The sequence below is a fragment of the Salvia miltiorrhiza genome, chromosome 1 (assembly GCF_028751815.1).
Source record: "Salvia miltiorrhiza cultivar Shanhuang (shh) chromosome 1, IMPLAD_Smil_shh, whole genome shotgun sequence".
Lineage (NCBI taxonomy): Eukaryota > Viridiplantae > Streptophyta > Magnoliopsida > Lamiales > Lamiaceae > Salvia > Salvia miltiorrhiza.
In genome coordinates, this window is record NC_080387.1 from 1,501,962 (window position 1) to 1,521,063 (window position 19,102).

General features: G+C 34.0%; 1 protein-coding gene and 1 long non-coding RNA gene across 5 annotated transcripts; one reads left to right on the plus strand and one right to left on the minus strand.

Annotated features, from left to right (window-relative positions):
* Positions 1-11,442: 11,442 nt before the first annotated feature.
* LOC131007221 (peptidyl-prolyl cis-trans isomerase FKBP43-like) lies at positions 11,443-14,785 on the minus strand. 4 transcript variants are annotated; one of them, XM_057934376.1, is made up of 11 exons: positions 14,585-14,735; positions 14,014-14,191; positions 13,829-13,937; positions 13,132-13,461; positions 12,929-13,039; positions 12,812-12,848; positions 12,608-12,754; positions 12,443-12,530; positions 12,326-12,367; positions 12,197-12,245; positions 11,443-11,822 (listed from the first exon to the last, which is right to left on the minus strand). In XM_057934376.1, the coding sequence occupies exons 2-11, from the start codon at positions 14,156-14,158 to the stop codon at positions 11,732-11,734; spliced, it is 1,149 nt and encodes a 382-aa protein (XP_057790359.1). In that variant the 5' UTR covers positions 14,159-14,191; positions 14,585-14,735; the 3' UTR covers positions 11,443-11,731. The 4 variants fall into 4 exon arrangements, with proteins under 4 accessions (XP_057790359.1, XP_057790358.1, XP_057790356.1 ...); XM_057934375.1 differs by having other exon boundaries at positions 12,608-12,757; XM_057934373.1 differs by having other exon boundaries at positions 12,608-12,848; positions 14,585-14,785.
* A 3,320-nt stretch (positions 14,786-18,105) lies between these two features.
* LOC131007222 (uncharacterized) lies at positions 18,106-18,814 on the plus strand. The gene is made up of 2 exons (XR_009095976.1): positions 18,106-18,439; positions 18,569-18,814. It is a non-coding gene; the product is annotated as an uncharacterized LOC131007222 (long non-coding RNA).
* The last annotated feature ends 288 nt before the right edge of the window (positions 18,815-19,102 follow it).

Below are 19,102 nucleotides of genomic sequence, written 5' to 3' on the forward strand. Positions count from 1 at the left end.
AACTGTGAGAATTCTCCCTGCTCCAAAACTCTCTTTCTGCAGATTCACAGAATGACTAAATTCGACTGAAAGAAGTCTGGTGCCCAGAAGGTCGATTGCCTTACTAAAGGAGTCAGATACGACCAGTCAGTGGATTATCCATCACTTGAGAAGAAATCGGAGCATCCTAGAGTAGAGGAAATTTTGATTCAACATCACTGGAAGACCTTCGTGACCAAGGAAGCTGATTATCTTCTCATCGATGCAGTCAGACAATTTTATCAAAATCTAAAATTCAACGATTCCGGTGAACTCTTCTCCGAAATCACTATATTCACGACCCCAGATTTCTCAGACAAACGAGAAGAAACACTCAATGTGTCAGACATTGTCAGAAATCTGTTCAAACTTCTGAACAATGGTTCTTCTCCCTCATCTATTTCAGATGACGAAGCAAATGCCACCCTCAAAAAGGCAATGAAAAATCCAGACGAGTCAACTGAAGGGACACTTGTTCTATTTCTTCTCGAGCCTGAATTCACTCTATTAGGCAAAATCATTCAGAAGTGCTGGATAGGCGCGACAGGAACTTCGGACAAGGCCTCTCAGCCCCAGAAGAACATTTTGGCTGCTCTCCTGAAGGAAGGACCCTTCAACTGGGAAGAGGCGTATCTCAAACTCCTCTTCAGCGAGCGTCAGAATACCAGGCCGAAAAATTTGCTCCAACAGGGTTTCCCAAATCATCATACAAGGGATAAAGTCTTTCACTACTGTTTACTAGCCAGAGATGCTACCTTTCACGGATAACTATCGACTTCTCAAGGTTGCAAAAGGTGGACCCAAACCCTCCCCTAAAATGAAGGTAATCAATCTATCCTCCCCTGAGTCAACTGAACCAGAACTCCCTGAACCCTCCACCTCTGAGCTTCCCATTTATTCTCCCACAAACGTACCCCGTCGACCTCGTTCCTCAATTCCGAAAACTACTTCAAAAACTGTCCCCAGACCAAAGCCTAAGGCTACCTCAAAGACTCTCATCTCTCCCAAATCAAAAGGGAAAGTTGTACTGCAAACCCCCTTTGAACCAACTCCCACTGGTTCATCTGCTAAAAATCAAACAGTCACAGTACTGCAGTCTGAAGCTTGTCAAGATGCAACAAATCACTTACGGCATCTTCTATGTGATTTTGATACATCTTTAGAAGTCTACCAGAATCTCCATAGACTTCTCACCTACACATTACTAAAGACAGCTCCATGCCCACAAGTCAATGATCTTCAAAACACTGGAACTGAAGAGTCATTTGAATTCGAAGAAGCCTCCTTGATCAGCCTCTTCCAAATCACAAGAGTCTGGGATGTAATCTATGGCTTCGACAACTTTGCCATGGATTATCTTGAATCCCTAGGCAATTCCAGGCATACACTGATTCTCAACCAGAATGCTGGCACATCCAAAATCCTTGAAGATCCTACAGTCCCTGATTCTGTAGATACATTGCCTCTTCCATCGCCTCCTCATCAGGATCCAGAACCCGATGTCACTCTCCGAGAAGCATCTGCATTTGAGACTGCTCCTCAAGCGGACTCTGCAGCTGACATCACTTCTCCAGAGCAACTGATGACTGATCCAATCAGTCAGTTACTGATTGAAACTTCAACTGCTATGCCATCCTCCTTTGAGGATATTCAGCCCAGCGACATTAATAAGGATGAATCTCCGAGCTCCCTGCCAGCGGTCCAGATGAAATCAGTTGACAACATTGATCCCTCATCTCCGGAAGGACGCCTTGAGGATGTCACAGACACTCCTCTACCCTCATCACCGCCCATCTTCCCAACAGATGAGCCCGCTTTAATCGAGGGCCACAACATCAACAAAGGACGCACTCTTGCTCCTCCCTCTCCCACTGAAGAAGAAGATCTCCCTTATGCCCCAACCACAGCCAATGCTGCTCCAGCTACTGATGCTGCTTCAACCTCTCAAGGTCCAGCACAGGTACCCCCTGCTCCTCATGAGCAACCAGAGGAATTTATTGAAATCTCTCGTCAACCCGGTGTCATCCGTTATGACTCGGATATTGACACTGATGGATTTCTCACTGAGTGGAAAAGAAGAGAACCCGTCAAAACTCATTTCAAAATTCCAGAAGGAACTGAAAATCCGATTGATGCTCTGTTGGATGTTATCTCCAAACAACAATTCGCCATCGAGACACTCAAGCATGAAAGGGAACGACAGGACATCTACGGCGCCAAGTTCCTAAGGTAGCTCAGGGCTGTTGAGGCTCAGGCCCAAGACGACATGATCAATCACGATGCTCGCATCATCGCTCTTCGAAGAAGAATTCATCGAGCTAAAATTGATCATCTCACTCTCCAAAGAGACCTTCTTCAAGATGAATTTCCAAAAGTTCAAACGGAACTTAAAGAGCTTCATCAATACGTCTTGACAGTTGAAATAGAATCCAAGTAACAACTTCTGAATATTCAAGATCAACTTGGAAAAATGCGCATCAAGTTCATGACAGACTTCATGACTGCTACAGATGCCCAACTGATGATCGCGCAAGAACTCCGACCAATCCTTGTTCACCTAGAAAAAGTTGAAAGTGAGCTGAATTATGTTCGTGAGTCTTCCAACTCATCGCTCATTCAATCAATGCTTAACGACATCAAGGACCTCCAAACGAAGGTTAGCTCTCTCCCTCGAGATGATGCCGAAAAGGGTAAATAGTATTTGGAACCTTCCTTACCCAAAGATCTGGCACAAACCTTTGCCAGAGCTCAAGTCATCTTTTCTGGCGTTCCCAGCACCACCGCGCAAGCTCCTTCTGTCTCAAGAGATTTCAGCAGAAATAGAACAAGAGAAGAAAGCTCACCCTCTAGAAACCCAGAGCCGAAGGCTAAGAAAGTTCTCTCCTAGGGCGAAGATACTCCACAACTCTTCCCACAGAGGCTTCGAGAACCACAAAGGATATCGCACTATATCAATGAAGGCCTCTTGGTATCCTATTTGGATAGGTATGAACGACAAGATCGATGGATACCGACTGATATGAATGAATGGTGGGAAAAGCTGAAAGAATGATACACCAAATGGGTTGTTTTCGCCAATCTGGACAGGAGCAGAGATTTCCAAATTGAGGCCTGGAAATACTTTCTTGCTAACTGGCCAGAAAGAGCAATGGTCTTGAGAATGCAATCTGCTCAGAAAGATGCTAGGATTCAGACTTCAAACTCTCTGAAGGAAATGGTATGTCCACCAAGAACCAGAAACGGAGTTAACAGAGATTCTATTAGAAGAGAAGTCGAAAGCATCTGCAACATTTGGAAGGTGCCCACTGATGTCAGTTCAGCAGACTATGACAATATCAAGAATGCGGTCTTTAGTTTGTATGGTCAGAAACCTTAGTTTTCTGTTTTGATTCTTTAAGAAATCTTTTTACCTTTTTTGTAATTCAAACTGATATCTTATCAGTTATTTCATATTAATGAAAATAACTTCTTTCTGATCTCAACCTGAAGACAATGAATCTTTGTCCAGGCTCTGATTAATGTTTTTCTGTCTTTTCCTCGTTCTGTTTTAGAATTGTTGTGTTCTTTCTCTAAGTACAAGTTTTTACGTTCTATTGTTAAGGGCGAATAGTATTTACCCTGTTTTAGAACTTGTGCTCTGAGTTCAGTCTTTTTCTTGTCTAGAATTGTTGTGTGGTTTTGGCATCATCAAAAAGGGGGAAATTGTTGGGAACTTAATGGAATATCCTGATCCTTTGTTTTGATGATACCAAAATCCATAGGCTTTAATTGTAATACACTAGAACTGTTCGAACTCAAGTGTTAGAGTTCTTTTCTAGTTTAGTTGTTGTTCTGAAGACTGAAGACTGAAGATGAAGTTGCCAACTGAAGTATCAGTTGAAGAATTAGTCTGGAATTGATTACTTAATGCGTGCCACGTGGAATCAGCGGACTGATACTAAAGTCAAGTATCAGTTAAACAATCTTCCTCGGACTGAACCTCCAACGTTCAAAGGAAGCCACGTACTCCAAAAAGTACAGGCGCATTAAATGCAGAGATCTCAGGATCATCCTTTCTCTGCAGAGGTCATTCCTATTTGGTGACTACTTTATCAGAGACGTCGCATCTCCTGCTCTTCAACATAGTCGTTCTCACCAAACAAGGAACCTCGAAGATTGAAGCCTCAGCCCAAGTTCAAATTACTCTCTAACGGAAGAATTCTTGAAGACCTTCTCCGCCAACGGATCTATTCAAGACCTCTCCAATAAATAGCGCTCGAGGATCACTTCAATCTTCACCGATTCAACAACACAAGCTGAAGCTCTGCCAAAATTGCGTCTCAGCCCAAAGCTCAAATTCCCAAAGCTTGAATCGAAGAAAAGAATCTCAAAGCCAAAAATCAGTTACTGCTGATTACATATATATTCTCTTAGACCTTAGGTAAACCTCTGTTTACCCAGAGCCTAGGTCAAAACTAACTCCAAAGAACTTGTTCTTTGAAGTTTAGTTGGCAAGATTTCAAACCTCCCTTCGACCGATAGAATCAAGTGTTTGAGTTGCAAATGAGTTCAGGAAGGTACTCTGTCTCCGTAAGATCCTAGTGCCAGTTCGTGCTAGGCGTGAGAAATCTAACAAGGTGTGTTGGTACTGAAGATTGGATCTTCAGTTGATTCGGTTGTGTGCACCCGGCAAGCACACGAATTCGGTTTGTTGTGCACCCGTAAGCACTTGCAGAGTGAAGTTGTTGGTCTGATCAACCGACCGTGGATGTAGGAAGTGTTTTCCGAACCACGTAAAAATCTATGTGATATTTACAGCTTTCAGTTTTACTTTCCTACTCGTGTTCTTATCTTTGATAAACTGAATACTAATTAATTGCAAAGAGAAACTTGACTAACAACGTGCTCGACAAAGGCTATTGCGAAACAAAAGTATTTTCGCTGCGTATGTTATCAATCTAACTGATCTATCCTCTGATAGTCAGGAAGATTTATAACATCTCTGTTTTCATCAAACTCGACTGAAGCCTTTACGTGCATCAGTTAAGTTCTTGTGACTTAACTGATAACTCCTTACTGAAGAGTCTTTCAGTATCAATCATCAACCCTGTTTTGGTCAAAACTCTTTTCAATAAACAGGTGTCAGAGTTTGTGTGTAAAGTTTCGCTTTGATCTCTATCTTGAGATCCTTCTGATTTTAGAAAAAATAGCGTATAGGTGTATTCCCCCCATACACCTATTCGAGACCCTCCGGACCTAACAAACTTAAACCCTAGTTGTGAATTATTACGATTGTGAATTCACAACTGAACTGAAATAGTAAATTCACAAATGAACTTAATCAGTAAATTCACAACTGAACTGAACTGAAACCTACCCTAAACCCTAGTTGTGAATTATTACGATTGTGAATTCACAACTGAACTGAACTGAAACACTAAACCCTAAACCTAAACCCTAGTTGTGAATTATTACAATTGTGAATTCACAACTGAACTGAAACAGTAAATTCACAACTAAACTGAACTGAAACCCTAAACCTAAACCCTAGTTGTGAATTATTACGATTGTGAATTCACAACTGAATTGAAATAGTAAATTCACAAATGCACTTAATCAGTAAATTCACAATTGAACTGAACTGAAATCCTAAACCCTAAATCCTAAACCTAAACCCTAGTTGTGAATTATTATGATTGTAAATTCACAACTGAACTGAAACAGTACATTCACAACTGAACTGAACTGAAACCTTAAACCTAGTTGTGAATTATTACGATTGTGAATTCACAACTGAACTGAAACAGTAAATTCACAACTGAACTGAACTGAAACCGTAAACCCTAGTTGTGAACCCTAAACCCTAAACCCTAAAATTTAATTCACAATCAGAATTTTTTGGTTGTGATTTCACAACCAGATGAATTCACAACTAAAATTTGATTCACAACCAAAATTTATTTTGATTGTGAATTCAAGTAATTGTGAATTTGAGTTTTTAAAGTTTGAATTCTCAATTAAAACTAGAATTTATTTTGGTTGTGAATTCGAGTTTTAGTTGTGAATTCATAGAACTGGTTTTGAATTCAAGAACATTAAGTTGTGAATTCATCGAGCTGATTGTGAATTCAAGAATATTAAGTTGTGAATTCATCGAGCTGGTTGTGAATTCAAGAAGATTTATTAAGTTGTGAATTCATAGATCTAGTTGTGAATTCAAGAACTTTAATCAATTGACGAAAATCTCTTTATCTTTCAATCGATCTATACATTCTCAAAATATCAGTTAAATATATTAATTAATTATCAATACAATACAATCAAAATCTCTTCCAGCGATGGACTCCTAAATTTTCCAACAACCAAAACCACCGCACACAGCTTATGGCCGACAACTCTACCACCATTGACCAGATGAGATCATTCTATGCTATTTTTTTTAGAGGCATTCTATAGGGTACTGAAATATGTGTTGCTGGATTCTCTCTTTCTTTTTGTCTCTCTCTACAATAAGATTTGCAGAGATTGATATAGAATTCGACCGGATCTGCTTTCGACTTCTCTGATACACACCGGATCTGCCCAGCCGGATCTACACCGGATCTGCTCAGCTACTGCAGCCATCCACCGCCGTCCGACCCCATCCTCTATTGCCCGCACCAGATCTTCCGTTCAGTGGGCAGCTCACGGCCGCGCCAGATCTGCCCAGCTGCTGCAACGACTCCGGCGAGGCGAATTGGAATTCAGGGGTGGGGCGGACTCGAATTCAGGTGTACAGAGGAGGCGCTGATGTACGCGAACGGAGGGGGAGGCTTCCGAAGGAGCGTCGAACCAGGGAAGCGGCGCGTCGGACCGGGAAAGGCGGAGCGTCGAACCGGGGGAGGCGGCGCGGCGGAGTCAAAGGTGCCGAGCCAGAAGCGCATCTTCTTCCCCGGCAAGTCAGCAGTGGCGGAGCAACGTTGCCGCGTGCGCGGCTCCCTCCGTCTCAGAAACAGCAGCGTAGCGGTGGTGGTGGGTGGAAACTGTGGAGCGACGGCGAGGACGAGAAGGAGAGGAAGAGGGAGGGAGGGAGAGAGAGAGAGAGAGAGAGAGAGAGAGAGAGAGAGAGAGAGAGAGAGAGAGAGAGAGAAAGTGACGTGAAGGTGAAGAGAGAGAGAGGAGAGAAAAAGAGAAATGAGTGGCCATTTTTTTAAATTTTAAAGTAAGGGATAATTTTGTACTTTTACCTAAAAACTGGCCAATTTTTAATGTTTTTATCTTAGTGGACAATTTTGATCTTTACAATATGAAAGTGGATAGTTTATATATTAACTCTTTTTATTTTCATTATATATCACATCTTCTTTTTTTAATTTATCTCTCTAACTAAAAATTCTCTCTCCAACTTATATAAGCTTAATTATCCAAATATTTTGACAACTTATAAAATCTTAAGAAACTACATATTATTAGCTCTTAGGAAATTATATTTTATAAACTCTGAAAACATTTTATAAGCTTCAACAGCTTATAAGCCTCTTACGCAAGAGGTTATATATATGTAAGACTTGCGCAAGTCTTACATATATTTTATGCAAGAGGTGTATCATATTTTATAAACTATGAGGTCTTGAGATAAAACTATGTAGTTATATATATTAGAGAAAATGTCTGTTGTCCAAAGAATTCACAATGCGCATTGCCTATTGTCTATTAGAGAAAATGTCTGTTGTTGTAAGTGGTAGTGTCGTAGGTGCCTGAAAAAAGGTGCTCAAAGACAACAGGCATTGCCTGTTGTCATAGATATTTATGACAATAGACATTGTCTATGGTCTTTAAAAGCATAGCGTCCGTTGTTATATCATTAGTATCACTATGGTTTTCGAGTAGTGTTATAGGTATCGATTGTCTATGGTATTTTATGTATACCACACTAGCTTTTGTCTATTGTCGTAGTAGAAAATCACCAATTTTATGTCTTATATACCACCTCAGTTTTTGAGCGGTGTTGTATATAGGTCCTAAAAAAATCATGCCCTTTTATAATATTAAAATCGATTAAATCCTGTATTTATAAGATTTTTTTTTCTAAAATTCAATATTTATTTAAAAGCATTAGAAAAACATTTTCATTTATAACATAATCATGATAAAATTTCAATATTCATTATAACTTAAGATTCGAACAAATCAAGTCTACCATATCTATTACAAAATAAGTTAATAATCCTAACAATAACTATAACTAAAAGTTACAATAAATCTATGCAGCCACATTGTGGCCACCCACAATTTAGTTTAATAGGAAAAATTTCAATTTGTTTAATTTATTTTTTAAAATAAAAATAGGATTTAATTATTTTATTTTATTCTCTACATTATAGTTATTTTTTTGTAATTTTTTTTGCAACTTTTATTTTTAATTTATTTTTTTAATAAAAATAAAAAAGTTACAAAAAAATTATAAAAAAATAACTATAATGTAGAGAATACAATAAAATAACTAAATCTTATTTTTATTTTAAAAAATAAGTTAAATAAATTATTTTCTTTTCTATTAAAGTGAATTGTGGGTGGCCACAATGTGGCTATTTAGCATTACTCGATCCACTACCAAATAAATTCACTCCTAACATTCAAATGAGTTAACACTTATTGCTCCTTCGTTCCTTCAAAATGTGTTGCATCAACCAATATGTCCAATATCGTCTTCTTTGCCTTCACCATATATCCTTCACACAATCAGAATGACAATACAATCAAAATGATCAATAACAAATTAGCCACATGTCATTCCGTCAATACACAAATAATTACATTACAATAATACATATGTCCCAAACTCATCAACAACAAATTAACAATTATAACTATAGTACGCAAACTTATTTTCCAAAGAATTCACAAAGATCCATACAAAATATAATAGCATTCTTCCCAACTATCACTGACAATTAAAGTCTAGATAAATATACATTACCTTTTACTCATTTATATGTTCTTGAACACAATCTGCCCACTCTTACCGCATTTCGTTTATCTTTTCATTTGAGTACTTTTCATTAGCATTGAACTATTAAGTACATATATGATTTAGAAAATCAAAGAAAGGCAAATAATTAATACTGTAACAATTTAACATACACAATCACCAAAGATTGTAGAGAACCAATCGTCCAACGTTGATGACTATTTATCACTATCTCTCTCATGTATAGATAGATAATATTTAAATCATAATATACTTTATCCAATATATTTTAGAATGCAGCATAACATACACCTACACAAAAAAATAAAATTAGGCCCTAGATCAACACCAATAATTTCTCTAGCTCAACTATCTGATCCCATACAGTACATATTTTGATAAAATGCATTCAACCTTGAATTTGGGACATAAGTTTATAATAAATAATGCTTTCAAAGTTTCAATTCAGTTCTACGTAATTAGTTATTACACTTAACTAAAAAAGCATAGTGATAACACGAATATAAATAGTCCTACTTCTGCCTTACTCAGATTGCCACATTCTAGGATTTTCATTTTTAAACTTCAATTTAATTAATTGAACTGCACTATTACCTAGTCAGGTATTGTATATAATAAAATATAAATACTCTAGGTATCTATAAATTAACTTAGAATATTGGCATGAGATGTCGCATACAACTTAAAGTATTAAGTCTTAACCTCAAATTCTTTTTTCCATTCAGATGGATCCTTCTTTCAAAACCTTAAACAACAAATAAAAATAAATAAATTGATCTAACTAACCCCAGACAACATAGTCACAAAATTTGGAATCCTTGATTAATTGAAATCCACATATATTGAGGTTAAGGTACAAATCATAGACCCAACAAATATATTACACACAATATATATGCTTCTGCTCTAATCCCACACCAATATCATTGACCCAACAAATATATTTTACACAAATCATTGAGGTTGAAATTAAAGATGGTGGCAAATATGACAACCAATAACTATGCTTCTGCTCTAATCCCACACCAATATCATGCTTTACTAAAGCTAATTTAAGAAAACTTTTTCTAGTGGCATAACAAATCAAGGAACAACCCACTAAGCATTAGCCATATGTAATCAAAACCCCAACATAATGCTATTGTAATCAGGAACATTTATAAAAAACCATATACAAAAATTCATCAATAAATTTGTTTCATTTAGTGGCTTCGTATTCGGTTTCTGATTAGCCAATACACACTATTTCTATAAACTTGACATCTAAAAGCCTCATTCAATCTTGCTTAGAAAAACTTGGCAGATTCCAATATTGAAACAATAAATTGTTCTTTCAAACAAATCATCAAACAGTTTCCAGGCGTATACCAATGATAAAAGAAGCAGCAAACTAACCTTGTAAGGACGAAGGGCGCAATAGCAGGGCACGGTGGCAGTAGCAACGGCGACGACGGAGGCAGTGCACGGTGATGTTGGCGAGGGCACGGTGGTTGTGGCAAAAAGCTAGGCGAGGGTGAGAGATAGTGAGGGAAAGAGAAATCGAGATAGTTGACTTAAAATCAAAACCCCTTACCTTTGCAATGATTTCTGGGCAATGGCCTGGCCGAGGCGAGCTTCGATCGTGGCGCAAAGAGAATGGGGCGAGGGAGTTAACGATTAAGGCAGGGGGGAAATCGGTCGCGCCGTGAGCAATAGTGATGGGTAGTTGCGCCGTGAGAGATAGTGACCGCCGATCGTGGAGGAAGAGGGTGAGAACTGGACGGCGGCGGCGGTTATGAGAGTCAAGTTTCGGTGCGCGAGTACGAGAGTATACACGTATAACCTTAATTTGTTTTTAAGGACCCTAATTTACTTAGAATTTTTGTAGAGAAAACTAAGTTACTTAAGAATTTCATATAGTATCCTGTAAAAAAAAATGGAATTTCATATAGTACGGTTTCATTGTCTATCAATAATTTTAAGTTATTTTTTTTGCTTCAAAAAAAATTAAGTTATTTTTTTAATTCAATCAAAAAATATTATGTTTTAATTATTAGATTAATTTTATTGCTATGAGTTTAATTCTTCTATGAATTAACTTCTTGTTATAATTGGTCAACAATTTTACAAAAAAATAAGTTTAATTATTTAATTTAATATTATTTTATCAATTTATTATTTTTTACAATAACATCATGCATATAACCATAGACTATTAAGCCCAACGTTACATATAATTTTTAACCTCACATCTATAACAATAAACGCATAAGTCTAATGTCTATTACTGAATTTTTATGCTAAAAGAATCACCACAGATTTTCAGAAAAACCAATGTCATATGTGTGATGTCATATCCTAACGGTGTATCTGAATCAGCGAAACATCTTGTAAGCTTATGCAAGAGGTTCAAGTATTGCATAAACATGATTGAGATGTTTCCACAGTTAATAAAATATAGTTCCGATGACTGTTGAGGGACAAGAGAAACGGTGTATCTGAATCAGTTACGTCTCTCTACACGAAATTATATATAGACAATACTATAATGATATGATATGTGATGTTTAAATTTTCATAAGAGGGTAATTTTGTTGGCAAAAAGAAAAGAGACCTGATAAAACCTATCAAACCGAGACTAATCATCTCAATCATATGTATATAAAAATCCAATTACCATAAACCAATAAAAGTTGCATGTAGCACAAAATAGCCTCAAAAGTGGAGTCAGCTCTAGAATTTGTTTGAAACGGCGCACATTTGTAGTCCAAAAGTAGAGTCAGCTCAACGCGGCATAGTAGTATCTATCAAATGAACCTCGTATTCCAACCATGAATTGGGCGGTACCATACCCTCCCAACCATCATCTCCATAACTGCATCATATCATATATATTAATAAACAACAAAGAATATATATGTGTGTGTGCAATTACATACTCCATCCGTCCCCAAAATAAGTTTCTCTTTGGGGACGGCACGGGTTTTAAGGAAAATTGGTAAAGTGTATTGATAGTGGAGAAAAATATGTTATAATTAGTATTGAGAGTTGTGAAAGGTGAAAAAGTGTTATAATTAGTATTGGGAATGGTGAAAAAGTGAAAAGTAAGAATAAATAAAATATTATTAGTAGTGGGGTAGTTGTCCAAAAATGGAAAAAAAAGAAAGAGAAACTTATTTGGGGAACGTCCCAAAAAGGAAAAAGATGAACTTATTTCAGGAACGGAGGGAGTATATATTATACGTATACCCTAGAGATGGCGGAATAATGACCCTCCTCTTTTCACCAACGCGCATCCCTAATAGATAAAAATAGTTAATTAAATGAATTATATATCTCCACATGAATTAATAGTATACAATTTTTAAATATACATACCTTCAATGCCAATGCGTAATCCCTCGATCATTCTCTCATCATCTAATTAAATATGGTGGATCAATTAGCATCACATGTTTGTTCATTAATCCAATGAAAGATAAGACAGGATGATACCTATTTTAACAATATGAGGTTCTCCGTCTTTAGTAGACTCAAATGGGTGCTCACTGCCCTTGACCTTGGCAGAAATATGAAGTTTGACCTACACACGTACAAAACCAACACCTATATTTATATTTATACTTAGATAAATAGATAGATACATAGATGGGTACATACCTTTGCCCCTTTGCAAGCTAACTTTCCATTAGGGTCTCCCTCTTCCATTACAAGTATTGCCAAATCAAACAGTCGATTTTCCACTTTGCATGATGTTTCCTTTCTGTCCTCCTTCATCTTCTCCTCCTCCTCCTTCTTCTTCTTCTTCTTCTTCTTCTTCTTCTCCTTTCTGTCCTCCTTCATCTTCTCCTCCTTTCTGTCCTCCTTCTTCTTCTTCTTTTTCGAACTTGTCTTCTTTGTGCTTCATCCAACAATACCAAAAAGGTCAACACCCAAATATGCATGAATTCTCTAAAGAATAATTAATATTGCTATACTCACCCATCATCTTCTACTTTAACATCACGTAGTAGTGCTGGCAGAGAAACAACATTATCCATAACACTTGAACTAGGAACATCATTATCCATGACACCAGAATTAGGAGGAACCCTTGAAAAGCAACACACAAATATTAATTACAATATGCTAGCATAACAAATTAAACCAACAGAAATTTAACAAAACCATATATAATTGCTTACAATTGTTGATTCTCAATCTTGTCTTCAAGAGAAATTGACAAATCCGCAGTTTTGTTTTCTAACTCCTCAGCTTTATTTTCAATCTTCTCTTCAACACAAGCAATTGACAAGTCCGCAGCTTTGTTTTCTAACTCCTCAGCTTTATTTTCAATCTTCTCTTCAACACAAACAATTGACAAGTCCACATCTTTGTTTTCTAACTCCTTGGCTTTATTTTCAATCTTCTCTTCACCTTCAACAATATTCATCTCTTCTTTGTTGAATATCCCACCGTCTACTGGTGGCTCAATTATTTGGAGACTAAGTTCCCTCTCTTCCTTTGACTCATCACTACATAAGTTGTACAAATTGTAATCATCAACAAAAGAATATTGATAATAATTTATACAACTTCCTTTGACTCATCACTATTGCGCTGTTATGTAATTTATACAACTTGACGCCTTTTCTTCTCGAGGCTGAAATTCTTTGAAGCGGTGCGCAGGCTCATTTGTTTGAATATTGATAGTAACTATTCTATATTATCATAATTGTATTATTTTTTTATTCCAAAGATCAACACTCACAAAAGAAGTAATTGTAAATATATTATAGTATAAATATAACATTGCAGGATAAAAACAAAGAAACAGAGAAGAGCGTCCATCTAAAGGTAAACGCCGATTTCTGTAGTAGAATCATGATTTGTCAAAGTTACCGTTGTTGTTGTTCTAGAGTGGTGGCTTCCTTATCTGCTTCAATGAGTAGTGGTTGGGACATGTCCCTTTTTTTCTCACTTCGCTTTCGCTTCTTCTCTCGCTTCTTCTCTGCCATATTGTAATACAAAAGAAATAAAAATTTGCAGAAAGTAAAATAAAAAATAAAGAAGAGAGAGGGACAAACTTGAGGAAGAGGAGCGAGTGTTGAACTCTTGAAGAAGCATTCCACACTGTGTGTGCTGAAGAGTTAACATTTTCTGATACACTTGAAGTAGTTCCACATCCAAATCCGACCCGGACTCCATTTTTATGAGAGACGCACCTTTCATCGCTTAATCTTTCTTCTGTGTCTCTTTGCTTACCTTCATATATATATATTTAATTCGGTGATATAGAAAATTAATATCCAACCATCCATAATATTTTTCATATGTGTCTCTTCGCTTACCAATTAAAACAACAAATCACAAAACAAGTTGAGTTTTTAGAAAATAAAAAATAGTCGAGTATATATATTTCTGTGATATTAAAGAAAATTGTATATAGACAAATAAACTGTAATTAGCCCTTACATTCGTCAACAAATTAGAATAAGTTTGTTACCCACCAAAATTCAGAAGAAGAAAAAAAATTGTTTCAATCAGTAGCACACCATACAATAGAGAAGCAAAAGTTTCACCTTTTGTTTTTAAGAACAAATCACGGAACAAGTTGAGTTGTAAGAAAATACAAAACAGTGGAGTATATTTACATACCTGGGATTAGCAATAAAATTGGCGGCCAACAGAAGAAGATGGAGAAGCTGTCTGTTGCAGTAGTTCTGCTTCACAGCTAGACGACAGCTTCACACCCACTCCAATCCTAACCGTTATTTATTTACCCTTTTAAATACTATGAATAAGGTTTTCAGTATCGAACCATCCGTATATATCCGGTTCTTTTATTTTAAACCTATTTAATTTTGGTAATTTTAAATTGTATCCCATAATTTCTCTTTTCTGAAATTTTAGCATATCCTTAAATTATGGTTCATAAAGGTTCCATGACCGATTCCCCTCCTATTGCAAAAAAAATTAAAATTCCATAACTTATCGTTATAAATTTACCAAGAATATGGAATATTTTTTCATTAAATAAAATTATGTTAATCAATCAAAATAAATATGGAATTGGTTCTCAAAAAATATATATATGGAATCACTGCGATTTTAATACATACGAATCTTTATGCAAAACTAAACTACTATCACTTGTAATCCAAACGTTTTCGCCTATCGGCTATTTAATCTTTCCTTCTTCCTTTTTTTTTTAATTAATCTTTCCTTCTTTTTCATCGAGGGAATCGGCAATATATCATTTACAATCTCTATGAAATCATGTTATTGCAATTACTTGTAATTATATGTATTTTCCTAAAAGAATGCCATATCCTAGATATTTGTGGCGATATATTTGATTTTGATAGAACGAGACCAAATGGTAAAATTTAATCGAAAACTGACGATCGAGTGTATATTGTGCTGAAGGAACAAAAATAAAATCACTATACAGAAAACAAGAGTGAAATAACAAAATAAAAAATATCCATTTTTTGTATTGTGAAAAAATAGTCATTAAGATAAAGAAAATAAAAATAGCGCTCTTGCGTGACACCGATGTGACCAGCCTCCGATTTAAAAGTAACCCGTCGAAATTTGAATGGGAAATTATTTTAAATTATTATTTAAATTATATTATATTCACTCTTTAAAATTATGCATATCTTTCTTTTTTGGTACGGCTCCCAAAATTATGCATACCATATTTTTAGATACTACCCACATATAATTCTTACAATTTTATCATTTTAACTTACACTATTTACTCATAATCTATTTAACAATAGCCTCATTGTGGGACCCTTTCTCCATTATCATTACTACAAATTTCCATGCATAATTTTGGGGGACGGAAGAGTATTATTTTTGTATAAATTATAAATAATTATTTTTAAATTTATTTAATTTAAGGTAATATAGTTAAATTATATTAATGTGAATCATATTCCTCAATTAAATGTTAACCTTTTGTTAGAATAATAAATATACTTTTTATATAAATTTTTATTTAATAATATTTTGGAAAAAGGTTAATATTGAAGATTTTATTTCATCTGAGCATCATCTCGTCTAGACCTTAAAATACAAAAAATGAACTTTTATGCGTCAATTTTTTTAACATCACTATCTGGAGGTTTAAAAATCAAATTTGACTTGTGAGATTGTATGATTTGGAGCTTCTAATATCATAACCAAATTGTAAATATCATTTTGTATGGAACTTGACAAACTTTTATGCATTATTAGCTACAAATATTATAATTGGATTCCAATAATCATCTTGTTTGGAGTTTGAAAGAGCAAATTTAACTTGTGAGTATCATCATTTAATTGGGTTCCGATAATCATCTCGCTTGGAGCAATTCAAATTGTAGTAGTCTCAATCATTTCGCCAATTAAATATAGATTTTTAATTTGGAGAGCAAGCTTCTTCTTGTATAAGTTTTATTTTAGTGAAACCTTATAAAAAAAATCAATGTGAAATGAGGTGATTTATATGAATTCTTGACTCGATTGAGATTATTATAAATTTAATACATAATTAAATATTTATAATGTATTTTAACATCATAATTTATCTATAATAATAATAATAATAATAATAATAATAATAATAATAATAATAATAATAATAATAATAATAATTTATTGACGAAACTGAAACAAATAAAGTTTTTAGATATGAAAAATATATTTTTCTTCCCTATACAAATAAAATGTACGGATATATTTTATAAAAAATAAAAATAAAATTTTAATTATTTTGATAGACATAAAATAAGATTTTGTTTTAAAGTAATCAGGTTATAGAATTTGTGCCTTATTATTCAAACATGTAAATCAATGACTGAACTCGTTTATAATTTACATACACGTGCATATCTCAATTCAAACTCAATTTAAAATTAATTTTATTGAAAATTAAGAAGATAATATATATATATATATATATATATAAATTCATACAGTATAATATATATACGCTTTTATGAAATATAAAATTAATAACAAATATACATCTAATCACTAACATTAAATTAAAATCATTTATTGTATATAAATTTTTTTTTGTCAGACATGTAAAATCTAATTTTTATCGAGATAAAATAAATAATAAAATTTATTAATTTAGATTATATGTAAGTTATTATTATTATTATTATTATTATTATTATTATTATTATTATTATTATTATTATTATATATATATACATTTATTATTAATTATATTTATTAATATTAATGAATCTTTATATGAATTGTAATAGTTAATTAATTAATAAATGATGAAGATTATATATTATACAAGAAATTAAGTTTTTACCCACACATAATAATGTGTGGTAGTTTAGCCACACATAATTTCAAAATGTGTAGGTAAATCACACAAGAAAAAAATCATTAGTTATTGACATTTAAAATGTGTGGCAAAAACATGTTCGTGACATTTATTATTTTACAGTTATTTTTAAGTTTTACTTATGTATAATAAAACTTATTTTTGAATTTGTTTTGCCAACGTGGCAAAATAATAAAAGTTATTAACCACACATAATTATAAATTATTTATGTGTGGGTAATGAATTTTTATCATTATTATTCTTGAAATGTAAGAAACGTGGGAAAATATTTTTAGCCACATTTATATTTTGGCTTTAATTAATTATTTATGCAAATCTTAATTGATGTTTTACCCACACATAAATACCACACATATTCTGAAAATTGCGTAGGTGAATCAGTTAGAAACTTTCAATTAGTTATTGACTTTTAAAATGTGTAGCAGAAAATTATTAGTAACATTTATTGTACAACGGTAATTTTTTTTAAGTTTTTATTTTATTTAATGAAGTTTGTTTCTTGAAAATTTGTAGGTGAATCAATTGTTTCACGATAATTTTTTAAGTTTTATTTATTTATTTAACAAAATTTTATTTTAAATCCATTGTGTCGATGTAACAAATTAATAAAATTTCTTAACCACACATAATTATCAAATATATGTGTGTCTGATTAATTTTATAATTATTAATTGTTGACAATACATAATAGTTTTATTTAATCTTCACGTTTTTTTAAAAAATTATTATCTCATCACGTTAGATAGTTGTAACTACCTCAACCACTATCTTTTTTTCTTTTCTTTTTGAGGGGCAACCACTAATTAATAAGCCACTAATTCTAAAAGTAACACCCTTCCCTTCCGATAATTAACTTCCACAATCATGGTGACACTTTACAACTGATGGCGTGGAAAAAAAAAAGAATTACAATTATATTTTTTGGCGGCATCTCTTCAGTCCAATTCCCATATTCCACAATAAATACTCCCTCCTCTCATATTTTCAATATAATTTGCTCCCTCTACAATTTCTAATTTCCTCTTGTCATGTTCTATTCGCCGCAGAAATCAAAAGTTCTAGCAAGAGAGAATGGAAGCTAACTACCTCAATCACACGCCATGAGTTCCAGCAGCGCGCTTTCTTCCGGCGATGAGAGAAGCGTCTCAAAGTATATGTCCACGATAACGTTTACGGAAACATCTATCTTGATCTTATAACTCTTATGTTTTCGTGGATATTTTAGTTCTTGTTTCTAATCGCATTTGAGAGTCTTTATTTTTATTTATCAAATGTCTAGATTCCAAATGGTATTCACTTTTGAGAGATGCGGATCATATATGCCATGTATTGCAATACGACGAGTCGATGAAGATGGTGAAGCTAAACCACAAAAGATTGGAGTGAAGATCTTGAAGTGCTTCAAGACACATAATAGATTTTTGGCACCTTAGTTATTTAAATATGTTGAAATGTTTGTAATTGGCATATTATTTTATGTAATATTATTTGATAAAATTTCTATGCTACAATCGTGTTAGATGCATTTTCATGTGCTTTTTGTATTTATATTTGATCTTTGATATCACATACCAGATTGTGAAATAAAAATACGAATAAATAAATAAAATTCTTACATAAAATATATTTTACACAAAATTAAACTGATTTATAGTCACAAATAAATAATATTTTTTCATAATATTTAAATATTATTTTTTTAATTTATTACCCACACATATATTATATCAATTACCTACACATATAAATTGTGACGTGTCAACATCGAATGCCATATCATCATCTACATATTTTTCACATCAGCATTATATTA

Coding starts and splice junctions, on each gene's coding strand:
- LOC131007221 (XM_057934373.1), bottom strand. CDS start 14,158: ATGAAAGGTGCGTCTCTCATAAAAATGGAGTCCGGGTCGGATTTGGAT. Junction 13,938..14,013: donor CACTCGCTCCTCTTCCTCAA/GTTTGTCCCTCT, acceptor ACAATATGGCAG/AGAAGAAGCGAGAGAAGAAG. Junction 13,040..13,131: donor AAGATTGAGAATCAACAATT/GTAAGCAATTAT, acceptor TTGCTTTTCAAG/GGTTCCTCCTAATTCTGGTG.